We start from the raw sequence: 18312 nt of genomic DNA on the forward strand, positions 1-18312 counted from the left end.
AACTGGGTTTTTTTTTTTAAGTTCAAAAGAAAATGCTTGAGGATAAAAGATTAATGCACAATTCTGAATATCAATCACTCCTTAGGTGAGGGGCCCATGCTCAGGGAAGGCACACCAGGATTCAGAGGTCCAGTGAGGCCCCGTTTCTGAAGCTGGTACCTGAGAGTCCTGGTCCTGACTGTCTATCCGCTGTAAGGCACACCATATACTCTCATGGAAATGATCATTCCAGTGCTCACTTCCACAGCACATATGCTCAAACTGGGATGATACAGAGAAGATTAGCATTTTCACAATAATCTCAAAAAGTAAAAAAAAAAATTTAAATAATTTTAAAAAGATTAAACGATCATTCCATACTTCGAAAAAGTATAATTTATTGCCAAACTTCCTTCTGGAGATAAAACTACTTTTGCATTTGTTGAATTATTATGCTGTGGCTTTGATCTGTCCATAAAATATCAGGCTGTAGAGGCCATAATTGTTACCTCTGATAAACTTTTTTGAATTAGAGCATGTTGAAATTCACGAAAGTCAATTTAGATCAGGAGAAAAATATGTAGAGTTTGAATCAAAGCTATAATCTTAATTGTCTATGAAGAGCAGTTAAAAAAAACAGATAACTAACCTTAAATTGACCATTAAAATTTACTTTTGCCTTAAAAAGAAAAAACGAAGGCCGGGCGTGGTGGCTCAACCCTGTAATCCCAGCACTTTGGGAGGCCGAGACGGGCGGATCACGAGGTCAGGAGATCGAGACCATCCTGGCTAACACAGTGAAACCCCGTCTCTACTAAAAAATACAAAAAACTAGCCGGGCGAGGTGGTGGGCCCCTGTAGTCCCAGCTACTCGGGAGGCTAAGGCAGGAGAATGGCGTGAACCTGGGAGGCTGAGCTTGCAGTGAGCTGAGATCTGGCCACTGCACTCCAGCCTGGGCGACAGAGCGAGACTCCGTCTCAAAAAAAAAAGAAAAAAGGAAAACTCAAATCACATACCCTACCAACTGGGTGGATGTCTTTCTACCCGATAGAGGTATTGGTGACCTGTGGATGTGAATCGTCAACTTCTGAATAACTTTTTTGGGAATCAAGTCAAATCCTAGTGGCTATATTTTGTTACTAGAGTGGAAGAATTATTTCTGATCTAGCTAATCATTTTCTTATATAGATCTTAATGCAACCTTCAGTTATATATTTGTCATTTATTTGTTGAATGCCTATTTCATCCATAAAAGCAGGGAATTCTAATTCTTCTGCCAATGCCTAAGTTCAATCAACATTAGCTGAATGAAGGAGAAGGAAGCTCACCCTGAGCTTTGCTGTCAACAGCACAGCCAGAGCAGGAGGGCTTTGCATCTGGCTGGGGTAGGGAATGGGGAGGCAAGGCCGGCCCCAGCATGTGGTGGCCACTGGTCTGGGCAGCAGTGAGGCCCATCAGGGGTGCAGTGCCCCCAGTCACTGAGGAAGTTCTGGCCTGGCCTCACAGAGGACAGTCCCAGCAACAGCTCAGGAGACAGAGACGCTCGGCTGTCAGAGATGTCATTAAGCAAGGAGACAGAGGACACCCCAGGAACTGTAATAGAAGCTTAGGCTCTAGGAGAGCTCTTGACCTAGGCCCTCCAGTCCCACAGACATGGAGCCTCTGACCTTGTGTCAGAGCAGGGGAAGGGTCCCTGCTGGGACAACAAGGTGGAGCCACGGCAAATCTCTCTAAAAGAGGAAGGTGCTCCTGTGTGCCAGAAATGAAAGGCCCGTGGAGCACCAGGCATCCATCAGTCCTGCTGTGGGAAGGGCCTGATTAGCTGCTGTCCAGTGGTCACCACAAACCAGAGGTGTGGCTGGGCTTTTCTTTCCCTTTATTCAGGACACACCATAAAGCTGCCACTGGACACTGTCTGCTTTTCACTAACAAGGTGGTCCCTGTACATCAATCTGACACATTATTTCCTTAGATTAAATCCCTAGAAGTGCAGCGGACAAGTCCAAGGGTACATATGAGTTAAAGGTAGTCTACATGGCTGAAGGGCCAATGAAAGGTGTGCAAATATACGCACCCTCCAACGAGAGAGCCTGCTCGCTCTCTGTCACACACTCCCCGCCCCACCACCAAGTATCTACCTTTGTGCCTGCCAATCTGATAAGTGGTAAGCCACACCTCATGGTTTTCTGCACCTTTCTCTGGTTACCGATGAGAGTGAACATCTCCTCAGATATTTACTGCCCACTTTTATTTCTCCTTTTATGAATCACCTGTTTGTAGCCAATGCCACATTTTTCCCGAGGAAGTATCCATCTTTTTTTAATGAATAGTAAGGACTATTTACATACCAAGGATTTTAATCCAGCTGATCATTTCTCCTTCCATTTTGTGTTTTTAATTTTTATGTGGTCAAATCTGACAATCTTTTTCCTTAAGATGTCTGGCTTTTATATCAGGATACCATCTGTTTATCCTTATCAGGCTTTGCTAATCATCTGATTTCCCAGAAGATGGCAAAAAGGACAAGAGAGCTTCCTATTCTGCACCGAATTCTGAATGAGGAAGGGGCAAGACAGGTAAGTAGAGTATGGCCCCCCAGAAAGTGAGCCAGGTGTCCTCACAAGCACAGGAGGAAGCGGGGCAGTAGGGGCCTGGGCCAAACACATTTATAACCTGCAACTAAAGATGGTGGAATTTTAACATTTCAATACGCAAAGGACAGATACTTCAAAGAGAAGATGCTTTTTTAAAAAAGGTATGCCTGGTAAAATGTATGTTTAACTGTCTATGAAAAATGAGGCTGATACTGAAGAAAGGGAGCAGTATATACAAAAATGAAAGGGGCAAATGGGCACTAACTGTACTTGTGAAGAGAAAGGCATCCTGAGGTAAGATTTCCAGCAGCCACAGTTTACACATTTCCTTTCAAAGGTGACTAGTGTTTACTAAGGAGAGAGGAATGAAAGAAAAGAGATACGGAGGTTGAGCATGAGAACTGACTTAGGCCACTAATTGCATGAGAACTGACTTAGGCCACTAATTGCATTTCATGTCAAAAGTAGGAGAAATGTGCTAAGAAAACACTTTGTGCCTACTTTCCAAGCTGGCTAAGTGTGAGGCACATACAGGTCAAATACCTAGCCTAAAGTCCTACAGCTGCCCCGGGTGGCGGGGCAGGGGCAGCAAGCTGGACTCAGGTCCAGGTGGTCTGATATCAAAGCCCCTGTAATCAACCTTGCTGCCTTAAAGTGATGAAAGGGACAAAACGCAAAAAAAAAAAAAATAAAGCCCAAACGTGAAACTTACTTTAAAAAGCAACCAATCCACCCATACATCTTTTCCAGCAGCCTTAGGAGGAGAAATCACTGATCCCTGATGTTCTGCCCAGGCCAGGGATCAGGGACACAAGTCACAGCGGACACGAAGGTCTGAGAGGCTGCCTGCCCTAAGTGCCCTGACACCTATTAGGACCATTTTGGTAGAGAGAAGGCAGCTTAAATACAAGTGCCCAAGGTTGTCTTAAGCCTGCTATCTACATTTTTTCTCCTGGGTATCTATTGTTAATCATATTTTCTCATCTTAGCTAAAATCAGCCACATGGAGGGAATGTGGTCTCTCATTTAAATAGGGGGGAACAAGGCAAGGGACCCCAAGGTCCATCCTGGGCAAGCAAGGAGGCCGCACTATGAACTTGGTAGGGCTGTGGCCCCCAGAGGGCCATGAGAGGACACTGGTCTAGAGGCAGAAGGTAGGGTAGGGTTTGGGAGCAGGCAGGCAACCACAGCTACTTCAGCTGAGTTCAAGCCCGTCCTAATCTTGGGTATGCCTCAAAATCCTCTCTTAGAGGAGACAACATGTTTAAAAGCCCAATGCTCACACGTGACACTCACGAATGTAGAAGAAAGAAAAGACAAGAAACTTACCTCAGACATATTTCCCCTGTCTCTGTGATGTTGGGGTGCCAGATCTTGGTCAGGCATTTCACTTTGGGAGGCTGCAACACAGAGAGAATGAGAGATCACGCTGACAGTCTCTGCAAATCACATATCCAGGCCAGAGCCTTACCACATACCCTATCTAGACGCTTGTTTCATGGCTTACTCAGCGTGCAGTTTGACTCGCTGAGCATGTGTTCAACCTTGAATATTGGCTCACCTCACCCACGAGGCATGTGTTGATGGGCTGCGTCCACAAGGGCTAGTCTCAGCAGCAAAGTCTACCCCATGGGCTTCTGAGCACCTCTCTACAAGCCCCAAATGTCCTGCCAGCTGACAATGCTGGTGACTAGACCTCTGTTACCTCCCACACCCCCTGGGTTTGGGACTGAAGGTATCCACAGTGCACTCTAGGGAATAGTTCTGCATCCTCTGGGCCCAAATCCAATTAGAAGCCCCAGATTCCTTTGCACTACAAGTTACTATGGCTGAAAGTTACTGCTCCTTGCAAGAACAGCCTGTTCCCTTTGCTGGATTTTTCTGAAGACGCTACTATCACATACATTTTCCTAGATGAAAGCCCTAGTCCACTTAATATTTAAAGGAGAGAAAGAGAATGAAAATGAATTTGTGGGGATAAAGTATATCAACATCATTTATGACTTGGCATGTTTGGATAAAGTTCTTTTAAGATTTTTCTAGGTCAGGCATTGTGGCTCACTTAGGGAGGCCACCTAAGAGAAGAAAATATAATTAATGCCCAGGAGAAAAAAATCTCAGCATTTTGGGAGGTTGAGGTAGGAGGATCGCTTGAGGCCAAGGGCTTGATATCAGCCAGGGCAATATAGCAAGACTCTGTCTCCCTAGGAAAAAAAAAAAAAAGGAGCTGGGCATGGTAGCTCCTGCTTGTAGTCCCAGCTACTCAGGAGGCTGAGGTGGGAGAATCACTTGAGCTCAGAAGTTGTAGGATGCAGTGAGCTATGATCGCACCATTGTACTCCAGCCTGGGTGACAGAGTGAGACCCTGCCTCCAAACCAGAAAACCAAACCAAACCAAACCAAACAGACGTCTCTGTTACAAAGGCAATCCATACTCAAGAGAAAACGACAACAGAAATGAAAAGAAATACGTAAATATATAATAAATTATGCTGTCTTTCACTTTTGCTTTTTATGTAAGAATATATACACTCCATCAAAATGCTACCCAGAAATTATGTGACACCTGAAGTACATGTGTTTATGCCTCTTTTCTAGGCCACACACATAGTGTGCATGCAGCATACTCATTTTTTCTTTATAGAAGAAAGCTGTGCTACGTGTTTTCGCTATTTCTGCCATCGTTTCAGATGGTGTCCTGCCTTCCATGGTACACCTGCCCGAGTTGAACAAGCACTTCCCTACCTCTGGGCCTCAGGCTGCTTCCTCTTCTCCCAACCGTGCTCTATCAATGCAGGGTTCATCCTGGATGAAATGTTTCCTCAGGATGAAGCCCAGCAAGAGGATCTGCTGGTCAGAAACCCTAGCTTCTGATACACTGCTCATGTTCTTCAGAAGACGTGATACCCACCACCCCTACAACCTGCAGTGAGGGAGAGGCCTCTTCTCCAGGACTTCCCACAGCAAGGTACCCTTGGTTAACATGCAGAAGTGTCAGATCACAGGATCTCATCAGAAAGGTGATCTCAAAAAGGAATCAACCCTTTGTGAAATGGGTAACATTTTCCCTGTGTATCCTCTGCTATTAATTTTCATTTACGATGTTTTCTGAGGAGGTTATTTTTGTAATCAAATTTTTATCTTTGATGCCATACTTAGAAAATACTTCACCATCCAAATATCCTCTTTAACTTTCTAGTAAACTTTTATAGTTTCATCTTTTTATTTATTTGTATAAAGCAAAAATACTTTTTTGACACGCTAATGAGCATTGTTTCTAATTTCAAAATATCACAAAATCAGGAGATTCCAAAAAACTGATTAAACTGACTGTAAATCCACGTGTCTGAGGACAAAGAATTTAGGTTCAGAATGAGTTTAAATAAATTTCACATTGTGCTTTTCTACAAATAAATGGGAATGTATTTAATAGAAAGGAGCAACTGCATCTTTCCCTTCCACTGAGGCATTTGGACTGCAGAGGGAAGGTCAGACTGCCATGAGGGGCAGGGCTGTGTGCCCCCGCCTGGGTCACTGGATGGTGGCAGTCTAGCGCTAGGCCGAGTCACCAACTCTGTTTTTGCAGGAACCTAGAAAATTGGCAAACTCACTCTCCCTCCCAAGCAGGTGCCCCTTCTGTGGAGGCCCTCACACATGACCACCCAGCCTGGTGCTACCACATCTCCCAAAGGCTTGGGGGTATTCGCCCTTCCTCCTGTCCCCTTCACAACTTCCATAGTTTGATGTTAACACAGGTACCTACTTTTGTCAACGGTCCTCTTAACTGTGGTTCCAGAACAGAGGGCAAAACTCTGCACCTGGCTTCTCACACACATACTTTCCAAACTGAATTAGGCCCCTAGCCCCTTCCCCCCAACCCCAGTGGCCCACAGCTAGACAAACAATGCCCAGCCCTCCCACATTTCCCCTCAGTGCTTGGCATGGCCACCATCACTCACCCTGCCAGGAGTCTAATGTATGACAAATCTGGCCTTTCAAACCAATAGAGAACTAGGTTATTTGGTGGGCCACTGGCTACCCATTTGGAAAAACACAGTGTTCCAGATGCATTAAAATTGAACATAAAAGAGAATTATAGGAGGACTAGAAGAAAATGTAGATGACCATCTTGGGGTCTGAAGGCTGCTTTAAGCATTTCATAACATACAAAACTCAAGCAATGAAACAAAAAAACAAAACTTGTAAAGACGGCAAATGCAAAACAAAGAATTTATAGCATAGCTAAAAAACCTAAGAAAAAAGTTTCACATACTTTGCATGTAAGGACTCTAGTAAACCTAGAAGAAAAACAAACATCCCCAATGGAAACATGGGCAAAAGACATAATAGCAGCTCATAAAAAATATAAACAGCTAATTAGTGGGAAATATTACTCAGCATCCGACTTAAGAAATGAAAATGCAATTGCTTGAACCCGGGAGACAGAGGTTACAGTGAGCTGAGACTGTGCCACTGGGCTCCAGCCTGGGGGACAGAGCAAGACTCTGTCTCAAAAAAAAAAAAAAGACAAACCGGATATTAAATGAGATACCATTTCCTCCCAAAATGGCAACAACAACAACAAAAAGGCAAACATTCTACCTCGGTAAGTGTTTAGGGAAAGGGAAATTTCAAACACTGATGGTGAGGATGCCAACTGACATTCCTCTTTGGAAGGTAATTTAATAGGATTTATCCAGAACCTTAAAATGGAGCATCAATTACTCAATACCCACAATGCCATGTCTAGGAACTGATCCAGAGGAAAGAGGCGGGCAGACATAAGATGCATGCCCCAGACTTACCTCACAGCCCTATTTATTCTGGGGCAGCAGACCACAGCCTACAGACCAAATCCAGGCTGGGACTGTTTTCACATGGTCAAAGACTGGTTTTCACATTTCTAAAAGGTTGTTGAAAAAACAAAAAAGAGGCCGGGCGCGGTGGCTCAAGCCTGTAATCCCAGCACTTTGGGAGGCCGAGACGGGCGGATCACGAGGTCAGGAGATCGAGACCATCCTGGCTAACATGGTGAAACCCCGTCTCTACTAAAAAAAATACAAAAAAAACTAGCCGGGCAGATGGCGGGCACCTGTAGTCCTAGCTACTCGGGAGGCTGAGGCGAGAGAATGGCGTTAAACCCAGGAGGCGGAGCTTGCAGTGAGCTGAGAGCCGGCCACTGCACTCCAGCCTGGGCGACAGAACGAGACTCCGTCTCAAAAAAAAAAAAAAGAAAAGAAAAAACAAAAAAGAATATGGGACAGAGACCATATATGGTCCGCAGAGCCTAAAATATTTATTGCTTAGCCCTTTACAGAAAGTCTGCTGCGGCTCAACTGTAATACCAGCACTTGGGAGGCCAGAGCGGAGTACGATCAAGATCGAGCCCATTGCTAAAATGAAAAAAAATACAAAAAAATTACTGTATAGCTACTCATAGAATGGCGTCGGGAGGCAGCTTGCGTGAGCCGATTACGCATTAGGACAGAATGAAAGTCTGCTTTATACTACAAAGGTTGGTCACCAGTGACCAATGATAAAGGACTGGTTTAAATGAAACATCATACAAGGAAGTACTCTTATTAATGATGATGCAGTCGTGCATTGACTGACATGAATGTGTACGTCCATCATATTATGATGGGAAAGCCCCAAGTTACCAGACTATGTGTAGCATCACCCCACTGGTATGTGAGATTTATACTGTCTGCAACAGACATTAGAGAGTCATGGTGATCATCTCTGAGTGGAGAGATTACGGGTGATTATTATTCTATTTTTGCATGGCCGTGTTGTCTCAATTCCCTACAAAGTCTGATAATTTCATACGAAGAAGGTGAGTGGGAGTTCATGTGTCACTTGTGGTCATCATCACTGCTATTCAACAAGTGTCTCTGGTTCTCCTCCTCCAGGGCCCACGGCAGGACTGGCCTTCCTTAGTCCCTCCGGGCTGGCCATGGTCATGTTATCTGATTTGGCCAACAACATGTGAGGAGACGTGGTGTCTTCACTTCCAGGAGGAAACCAGAGCCAAGAACAAAGAGCAGTAATCCTTTCTCCTGCTGCAGCACATAGCTTCCTCCAACCAGTCCTGACTGACACACCTGTGGGCTGTGTGACACCACAGGCCAGCTAGGGTCTGGGCTAAGGCTCTCTCCTCCTCCAAGGAATCCCCAGGCCACGTCATGTGCTCCTCCTCTGGGCATCCCCACCAGCCTGAGGAATAGCCGTCACCCACATCACCACCCGGGCTCCTAATTATCATGTCAGCGTCTGTCTCCCCAGAGACTGAAATTCTGAAAAGGCCACCAAGTTCCCATCCTTGGCCCTCCAGTGTCTGACATGGAGCCTGGCACAATGTAGGAGCTCACTCAATGTCTATACATCCGTTTGGCCAGTTTCTAAATTGACAAATTACGAGGCAAGCTTTAGGCTGGGAGTTAAACTTCAGAGGCAAAGGGACAAAAACACAAAAAAATTTGAATTTTAGCTGCTGGGATATTGGGTGGGGTGCGGGATTCCAAATAGACATTTTTCTTTTAAAAATTTATTCTGAAATAATGATCGATTTTATTAAAGGTTTTCCACATTCACAGTCTTAATAGACCTTCACTGCAGGAACTATAACTCTTAGGAAAAAAGTCCTTATGAAGTACAGAAATTGTGTCAAGTCAGTCATGGCAGTGAAGCAGATGCACCCTGGGAAGCCCCAGCCCACCCCTAGGCTCCGCACTGGCCGCCGCTGTGTCCACTCTCACTGACCCACGTGGCGCCTTCAGAGTGTGCCCTCACACTCTGTCCTGAATGCCTGTGCCTATGTGATCTCCCTATGCTGGCTGAATTATTTCATCTCTTTTCTACACTGCTAAGTTTGTAGGGGGCAGAGAGAGGGGCAACCACTGAACAATCTGTGTTTTTTGCCTAGCATGACAGGCTACACATTGGAAATAGTGTGGGCAAGATGGCTGGCACTCCCTCAGGGCTCACAGCCCAGTGGGAAAGAGATGCTCGGGGGAGTCTTTAAGCAATGATTCATTATAAACATGGCAAATGCAACTACTTTTGTGTTCAACCAAGTACTGCACCCCTAATGATCTTCTGGAGGGTCCCTGATGGGGACGGGACACCAGTGATACACGCTGGCCCCTAAGGAAGTTGCCCCACGCGTGCCTGAACGAGAGGCAGACAGGAAGAAAACATGAGAAAGGGACGGGAGGCCGGGTGCAGTGGCTCACGCCTACAATCCCAGCACTATGGGAGGCCAAGGCTGGCAGATCACTTGAGGTCAGGAGTTCGACAACCAACCCAGCCAACATGGTGAAACCCCATCTCTACTAAAACTACAAAAATTAGCTGGGCGTAGTGGTGGGCACCTGTAATCCCAGCTACTCAGGAGGCTGAGGCAGGAGAATCGCTTGAATCCAGGAGGTGGAGGTTGCAGTAAGCCGAGATCACGCCACTGCACTCCAGCCTGGGTGACAAGAGCGAAACTCCGCCTCATTAAAAAAAAAAAAAAAAAAAAAAAAGGCTGGTGGGACAGGAAGGAAAGGCTGGGGAGAGGAGAGGAAAGGACCCTACAGAAGCAGAGTAGGAACATGGTTCATGCAGAGCCACCAGCTGCTCTCGGTACTTCTGGGTTTGAGAACATGGGGTTTTTATTCCTGATGAAATCTGACCAGCCCATCATATACGAAACTTCCAAAAGAGACAGCAGTGGAAATAGAAAAATGTAAGATGTAAGATCATCATTACAGAGCTAAAGGTCAAACACAGCACACCAAACTTCAGAAAGGCTGCACAGGATGATGTTTTCCCATAGGGACTGGTAGTGAGGAATGGGGGGCAGGGCTGAGGAATAGCAGGTCTGAGAGAAGGACAGGAAAATCACTGGGAAAACTAAAACCTTATCCTCCACCTCAACCTCTGTGCCAGTCTCAAACTAATAAGGGAAACAAGTCTTCAAGGCTCAGTGGCTTTCAAGTCATTCTTTATTCCATTTTCCTTCCTATTTCTTGAAGCCACAAATGGGACAAGACAGTATGACAAACATTTTCTCACCACCTGGTGTGGTAGGAAGGGCACATGCTTAAAAGCTGGGCGGCCCTGGACATGAAGTGACTTCAACAATTCAGCTGTCTCCATTGGCAAAGCTAATATTTTTAACTTTAGCTTTCAGAACCCTAACTTCCTAATGTATAAAGATATAAATGTTAAGATCATCCACTGACAGAAGGCTAGGGCAGGAGAACTGCTTGAACCCAGGAGGAGGAGGAGAATTGCTTGAACCTGGGAGGTGAAGGTTGCAGTGAGCTGAGATCACACCATTGCACTCCAGATCCGTCTCAGATAACGAACTAAACTAACCAACCAACCAACCAACCCACCCACCCACAGAACTATCAGAAGAATGGAATAACGTAAAGTGAGTGAAGACACCTGGCACACAGAGGCTCTCAATCACGCCCATTCCTTACCTGGTATTTTCTCTTAGTTTACTTTCTTCCTATAGTGAAAACAAGGAGCTCTGCTACTAGATGATGCCAGATATACCTGAAACAATGGTTCTCTGATGCCTCATGACTTATCTGGAAAGTTTATCAGCTTACACTTAACTCCCTGCTATGACACCCAGAACGGTGTGTCGTAAGTATTTACAGGCAAATCTAAATAGAGAATTTTAGATACTGTATGCCTGCTTGTTTCCAGAAACCACCAAAAAGTCCCCAAATTCTAAACATCTGTACTGAAACCAAGCCTCTGAAACCACCTTGCACTGGACACGGTGCAGTGCTCCGTCACCAGGTTTCTCAGTGTGGTTTGGGAAGAATGGAAAGTCTCAGCAGGTGGTGGATGGACAAAGACTGGAAATGTGTATTTTCCCGTCTTTGTCTACAAATTAAAAAATTACTTGGACTGCCTACTCTTCCCCATCCCCAAAAATTACATTTCAAAAAGAAGCCTAAACGGAGTAGTCCGGTAAAACGTCAATTTCCATAGATGAAGCTTTGGCTTCTCAAACAAGTGTTGCAGCCACTGAATGGAGCCCTGTGGCTGGGGTCAGGGCAACTCCACTCGTCAGGCAGTGGGAGCACACTTCCCACAAGCGAAGTCACAGGCACAGTGTCCCAAATGCCCACATCCTCATGATGGGAGTGAGGCTTCCTTTTCTCTGGCAGCACCATCAGCTTGTGCTTTCCCACTGGACGGGCCAAGAGGGTTAGTTAGAACACGTGAGGAGGAAAACATATCCACGGTGCACGCCAATAAAACAAGCACACTGAACTGCCCGTACGCCAACTCCTGGCAATTTGGGTCTAGATACATCACACCCGTCTCTGAGGCGCAGCCACACCTCCTCTAATACCCCAACTCAGGGGTGTGGAATTATTCAGAATCTCCAATGGTTTGTCACTGCCAAATCGAAAATGCCCAACGAAACCCACACATCTGAATTTTCTCATTTTTTCCTCTATTCTTCCCCAACTCCAATTCTTCACTCGAGTTGACCTGGCCCATCCGCCTTCTGCAGGTTGCAAGTTCTCATGTCCACACCTGTCACCACAGTTCACCACGTTTCCATGTCACCTACAGCACCCTCCCCTGGTTCTGGGCCACATCAGGGTGACTCCAATTAGATTTCCCCCTAAAAGCTTAACTAGCCCTGACCACTTTCCAAAGTGATCATTACTTTCCCTTCTCTGAATTCTCAAAAACTAGTTTCCTATCATTGATCAGTATCTCTACTGTCCTCTACTTACCATTTTTATCACTTTATCAACTTTCTACACTTTTTCTCTCCTAATTGGTCTGCAAGTTCCACCAAAGCAAAGACATAATGTAATGGTATTTGGTATAATCATCGCCTAAAAGGATCTTTGAGGGATTAACATGAAACTATAGGTATAAATTACTTATAGTTTAAACTACAAGTCACCGTTCTCTGAAATTCTAAAATACACATTTTATAGACTTCTGGAATTTTTGTGTCATACCATGAACAAAACTACAATGCTTTTTTTCTTCAGTGCCAGACTGTAACAGATAAGAGTTATAGAAAATACACAGGCAGGCTGCCTGGCACATAGTACTCATAAGTATTTGTTGAATAAACAAATTCTCTACTAACACTCTAAATACTGCTGATGAGTGACATTCATCACAAAAATACTGAAGTGAGTACTCAGTCACACATGGACACACGCAGAGAGGAGTGCTAGGGCCCTGTGCCAGTGGCGGGCCACAGCCACAGGCAGCCCCGCCCGAGAAGTAAAACAACAGGCTCAACGCAGGCTACTCACCACCATGTTGTACGCATCGGGAACTTCAGTTTCAAACTGAAATTTTCCACCCTGGTAGTAACCCTCATCTATCAAAAAACACAAAACAAAACAAAAAAATCCTTTAAATTAAAAAAAAAGGAAACAAAAAGCAAACACTCTGTTAGGATATGGCAAATACAGAGAATCAGGAGTTTAAAAACAGGCCTGCGGAGTTCCTCGGTTCCATTACCAAATGCACACACACTGGTGGGAGTCATGCCCCCGCCTGAACAGAAATGGGCTCCATGCTGTCACCCGCCTGCTGTCTTCTCATGGGGCCAAACACACCCTCAGGGAAGGGAAGGGACATCCTTCTGGGGCCATCTGCCTTGCCTCCTTGCATCCTACCATCTTCCTGGAATCTACAACCCTCTGAACACATCTCATGCCTTAAGTGAATTCTTTATCTGCTTACTGCTGGTCTCCCCAGGAGAATGTCAATTGGAGGACACAAGACTAACCGTGACCAACAAACCCTTACTGAGCAACTACCCTCTGCTGGGCATGGTTCTAGGCGTTGGGGACACAGCAGTGAACCTGATAGATCACTGCCTCAGTGATTGCTTGGCACAGCCTTCAGAACAGAGCAGACCTTCTGGAAATGCGGGCTGGTAGGCACAAAGGAGGATGCCCAGGGTCTGAGCATCACTGACATTGCCATCCACATGCTGTGTACCCCCACTCCCTCTTTATCCTGCCCCCCACACCCTGTAGATCCCACGGGGCAGTCCCTCTCCTCATATGGTACCCAGCCAGGGGACACTAAATGGCTGCTGGTGCCAGCAGAGGGCACTCCAGCATGAATGAGCTTGAAAAGTCACTAGAAATTAAATTATTCTCGATTTCCAAATTTGACAGAATTAGCACCATTTTAAAATTAAAATTCAACTTCTCCTAAAATATTTATCATGAACAAACCAGCAATATTACATCTTACCACTTTTCTCAATTTTTTATATGAAATGAACGCATAACAGCAAGTTGTTAGCCTCAAACAAATCAACATTTAAAAAAAAAATTCCATTCCTTAAGAGTTGAGACTGTATCAACATTTATGTCATCTATCAGTTAAAACTGGCATTACCTGGACCCTGACATTTTTTTTCTTTGCCAATCTGATAGAAGAGAAATACTAGTTCTCTTTTATTTTACATTCTCTGATGAATACCAGTGAGGCTAAAATTTATATTATTACTTGTCATTTATGTTTTTTCTTTTAAGAACTGAATGATCAATGTTCTGAAACTCTCCTTTTATTACTGAGGTATTCATCTTTTAATTATTAATATAAAAATCTCTTAAGAAAATTAGTCTTTGCTTTTTATATGTTACAAGCAATTTTTCTTTTTTTTTTTTTTTTTTTTTTTTTGAGACGGAGTCTTGCTCTGCCGCCCAGGCTGGAGTGCAGTGGCCGGCTCTCAGCTCACTGCAAGCTCCGCCTCCCGGGTTCACGCCATTCTCCTGTCTCAGCCTCCCGAGTAGCTGGGACTACAGGCGCCCGCCTCGTCGCCCGGCTAGTTTTTTGTATTTTTCTTAGTAGAGACGGGGTTTCACCGTATTAGCCAGGATGGTCTCGATCTCCTGACCTCGTGATCCGCCCGTCTCGGCCTCCCAAAGTGCTGGGATTACAGGCTTGAGCCACCGCGCCCGGCCACAAGCAATTTTTCTTAGGCTGCTGTTTGCATTTTGATTTTGTGGTTTCTGAACACTAGTTTTCCATTTTTAAGAAGCTAATCTTTCTTTAGGGTTTCTGTCTTTGGTGTCATGCTTAAAAAAGGCTTTTCCCAACGAAGATTATATCAATACCCTCTTATATTTTCTTTTAGTAATTTAACGGTTTCATAGATTACATGTAATCAGCTCATTCATTCATCAACTGATTACAGACTAAGGTCGTATTTTTTTTTCCTAACTAGTTGCTTACTCATCCCAATGGCATTTATTATTCTAGCCTTCCTCCACTTCTTTGAGATACATATTTCTAAGTTTTATAAACTCACTTGGATTTGTGACTGGCAGTATAAAGTCTTTGGCAAAGACATTTGTTTGGGGAAATTTTTAACTCCAGATATAAGAACTTTTCAAATAAGTGGCATCTTAGGTATAAAATACTCAGAGTATATATCCTTGTTCGTCAAAGCATGTGTGGATGTTGGTGTCTTACACGTATTCTGATATTGACCACTGTAGCACGACACAGAAATCCAACGTCAAGCTTAACGTTACAAACCATGCAGTCCACTCTGTGACCTGTTACCACAGCTTTTGGACGTTGCTGCTGCACTGTGCTGTCCTTTTCCCTTTCCTTAGGAATGATTACTACCCATGTGAGACACCTTGGACATGGCTGTGCTCTGGCCATTCCATCCTGCCATGCTATGTTTTTTCTCTAGTTGGCTTTCCATTTCATGGATTACAGAGTTTCAACTCTATTGCCTACCACTTTCAAATATGTTATTTGGTCTAAGATGATGATCACTTTACCTTATTCCCTCTGCTCCAGTCGAGTTCTTACTTAATAATTATTAGGATTATATCTTCTCTTAACTCATTAAAAAGTGAGAACAGACTGTTCTATTTTTTTCTCTTTCATGAAACAAATCTCTCTCAGGAAAATGATCTGCTTCCGCATCAGTACTTCTTTTTCCCTCTTTGAAGTTGCACAGCTTTGAGACCTGATCCAAAGCTGCTTATTTATTATTGAATTTGCCCAGAAATTCCACAGTCCAACTGAAAAAGCAGCTTGGGAGCAGACTGGACTGTGATGAAACGCAAGAGCATCTCTTATTTACAAGGTTTCCTTCATGATGTCCCCAGCTTAAGAGTTCTGATTCACCTTCTGCACCTGGCTCTGGGAGTGCCTGGCCCAAGGTGGAGACGGTTCAGGGAAGGCCTGCTTACTTCCAGAGCTGGCAGGTAGAGGACTCACTGAGTATGTCTGTAACTACACGTGCACCGTGGCCCAGAGCACAGTACACAAGTCCAGGACGGGCCAATTATATGTTACTATTGTCCACGGCTGCTGGGGCTGAAAACATTGTACTTCTCAGACAACTCGGTTTTAAAATACAATAATGGAATGCAACTGAGGGAAGTTCCTGGCACTCAGCTCTCAATCAGCCAGCCTGGCCCCTGCCCCACTGTTACAATTAGAGGAATTATCCTCCTCTTTCCTTGTGCTTTAGAGCCCACTCCCCACTACCTTTGAGGAACCATACTCCAGTGTCTTCAAGACTACTGGGAGCCCTGGGAAAACAAACTTTTTGAAGGGGTATGTCAGCACAAATCACCATGACAGAATCCATTTCTAGATTCTAGATGGCCAACATCCACATATGCTCTGTCTGGTAACAAATCTGTGGACAACACCCTTGAGGCCAAGGAGTCATGCCAGCTCTCCATCCCACCTCCTCTTTTACAACCTTCTTCCTCCCTGCAAAAAAGGCCTACCTCCCATCTCCCCTTGTACTAGAATGAACTGCCTCGAGGAGTGGACATTCCCAGGGGACAAAAGTACCCGTGACACACTAATAACGGTAAAGCCACCTCAAAGCGACGCATTAAGGTAGGGTCTGCGTCTCCATTTGCTTTTCCCTATCTGTACCCATTTCTTTCTTTTTAAAAATTATTTACTTCTGAGACAGCATCTCATTCCACTGCTCAGACTGGGATGCACAGCTCACTGTAGCCTCGAACTCCAGGACTCAGGTGATCTTCCCACCTCAACCACCCAAGTAGCTGGGACTACAGGTGTGCACCACCACGCCCAGATAATTTTTTGTAGAGATGGGGTCTCACCATGCTGCCCAGGCTGGGTTCAAACTCCTGACCACAAGTGATCTGCCCATCTTGGCCTCCCCAAAGTGTTGGGATTACAGGCATGAGCCACCACGCCTGGCCTATACCCATTTCTGTAAAGGACAAAGCATGGTATTATAAATAGTATGTCCTGGTTAATGCTGAAGTGTTTTGGGTTCAGACATTGTGGAGTCTTATGGCATGGATGATGAAAACTTCATCTAGTAACTTCAAACCCTAAATCACTGTAAAAGCAGGCATCACCCCTTTGAGAGCCAAGCAAAGAGGATGCCAAGAACCAACAGCCATGCTGCCTTCCTCTACCCAGGGCACTGGCTCCATGCCTCACCCATCTAACTAGGAACAGGAGCGCAGAGTGAGATGGCTGTCAGAGGCATGTTGTTAGAATGAAAATGAAGTAAGACTTTTGCCTGAGAGAAAGAGTCTGATTTCGCTGACTAGTTTGACAATTAATGTATATGGCAGACTGTTTTGATAAACTGAAAGGGCTGAATCTGGAGCTCCAAGTTTTGGGTGAAAATAGGAAGAATGTAATAAGATTTTTTAAAATACTACACTGGTATACATATTAGTATGCTGAAATTAATAATACTGCTGTTTTTCTCAACTCTTCCTCAGCATTTCTAACAAAAGCCTGCAAAGCTGCTCTGAAGTGAGGGGTGACAGATGTAACTATTCAGGGTAGAAAAGCATTATGATGTCCCTGCAGCTGACAGGGATTGGTAAAGTGATTCTGGTGGACATTTCAGAAACTGAAGCAAAGGATTCCAACGACCGAGTGACAAAGTCTTCTCCAAGTCAGGTGGCTTCCGATTCTCTACTTTCAACAAAATGGAAGAAGGAACCTAATCTAATAGCGGAAAAATCATGAAAATACTTTATATGAGGACGGGCAAGGTGGCTCATGCCTGTAATCCCAGCACTTTAGGAGGCCAAGGCAGGTGGCTTGCTTGAGCTTAAGAGTTCGAGACCAGCCTGAGCAACATGGCTAAACCCCCATCTCCACAAAAAAAAGAAAAATTAGCCGGGTGTGGTGGTATGCACCTGCAGTCCCAGTTACTTGGGAAGCTGAGGTGAGAGGATTGCTTGAACCTGGAAATTTGAGGCTGCAGTGAGCCATGACTGCACCACTTCACTCCAGCCTGGGCAACAGAGTGAGACCCTGTCTCAAAAAAAAAAAAAAAACAACTTTATGATCTTTGGCCTTTAACTTGGAAGTCCGAAGACAAAATGGCACAGCCATAACATGACAACTTCCATCCCCATCTACTTATTTATATGAATAAGAAGTCCTGAATGTTTATATCTATAAAGACAAAATGATGGAAGAAATCTGGTATTGGACCTTTGTTTCTAGCATAAAATAATATTCATTTACCAATGCACCAATTTAATCAGGGAAAATGCTAACAGTAACCCCATCATCATTTTCAGAGATACACTGCAGGTGAAATGTTATTTTATGTTTAATTATCATCAGAATTTGCTTAAATTCATTATTCATTACACAAATAGTTGATGAGTGCCCACCATGTACCACACACAGTTCTATGCCCTGGAGACACATCAATAAGAGATAATTCCCGCCCTTATGAAGCGT

At 44.6% G+C, this 18312-nt stretch overlaps 1 protein-coding gene and 1 non-coding gene across 8 annotated transcripts in view; one reads left to right on the forward strand and one right to left on the reverse strand.

The window, feature by feature from the left end:
• Nucleotides 1–18312, reverse strand: part of UBE2F (ubiquitin conjugating enzyme E2 F (putative)) — an 80127-nt gene that overhangs the window by 14978 nt on the left and 46837 nt on the right. For all 7 annotated transcript variants that reach the window (XM_033229702.1, XM_033229701.1, XM_033229699.1 and 4 more), the window contains 2 exons: nt 12873–12940; nt 3904–3974 (listed from right to left, as the gene is read on the reverse strand). In XM_033229702.1, coding sequence (XP_033085593.1) covers nt 3904–3974; nt 12873–12940 — 139 coding nt within the window. The remainder of the gene's footprint in view (nt 1–3903; nt 3975–12872; nt 12941–18312) is intronic.
• LOC117095473 lies at nt 232–334 on the forward strand. Its single transcript, XR_004442013.1, has one exon. It is a non-coding gene; the product is annotated as a U6 spliceosomal RNA (small nuclear RNA).

Source organism: Trachypithecus francoisi, unplaced genomic scaffold, assembly GCF_009764315.1.
Source record: "Trachypithecus francoisi isolate TF-2019V2 unplaced genomic scaffold, Tfra_2.0 Lachesis_group13, whole genome shotgun sequence".
NCBI lineage: Eukaryota > Metazoa > Chordata > Mammalia > Primates > Cercopithecidae > Trachypithecus > Trachypithecus francoisi.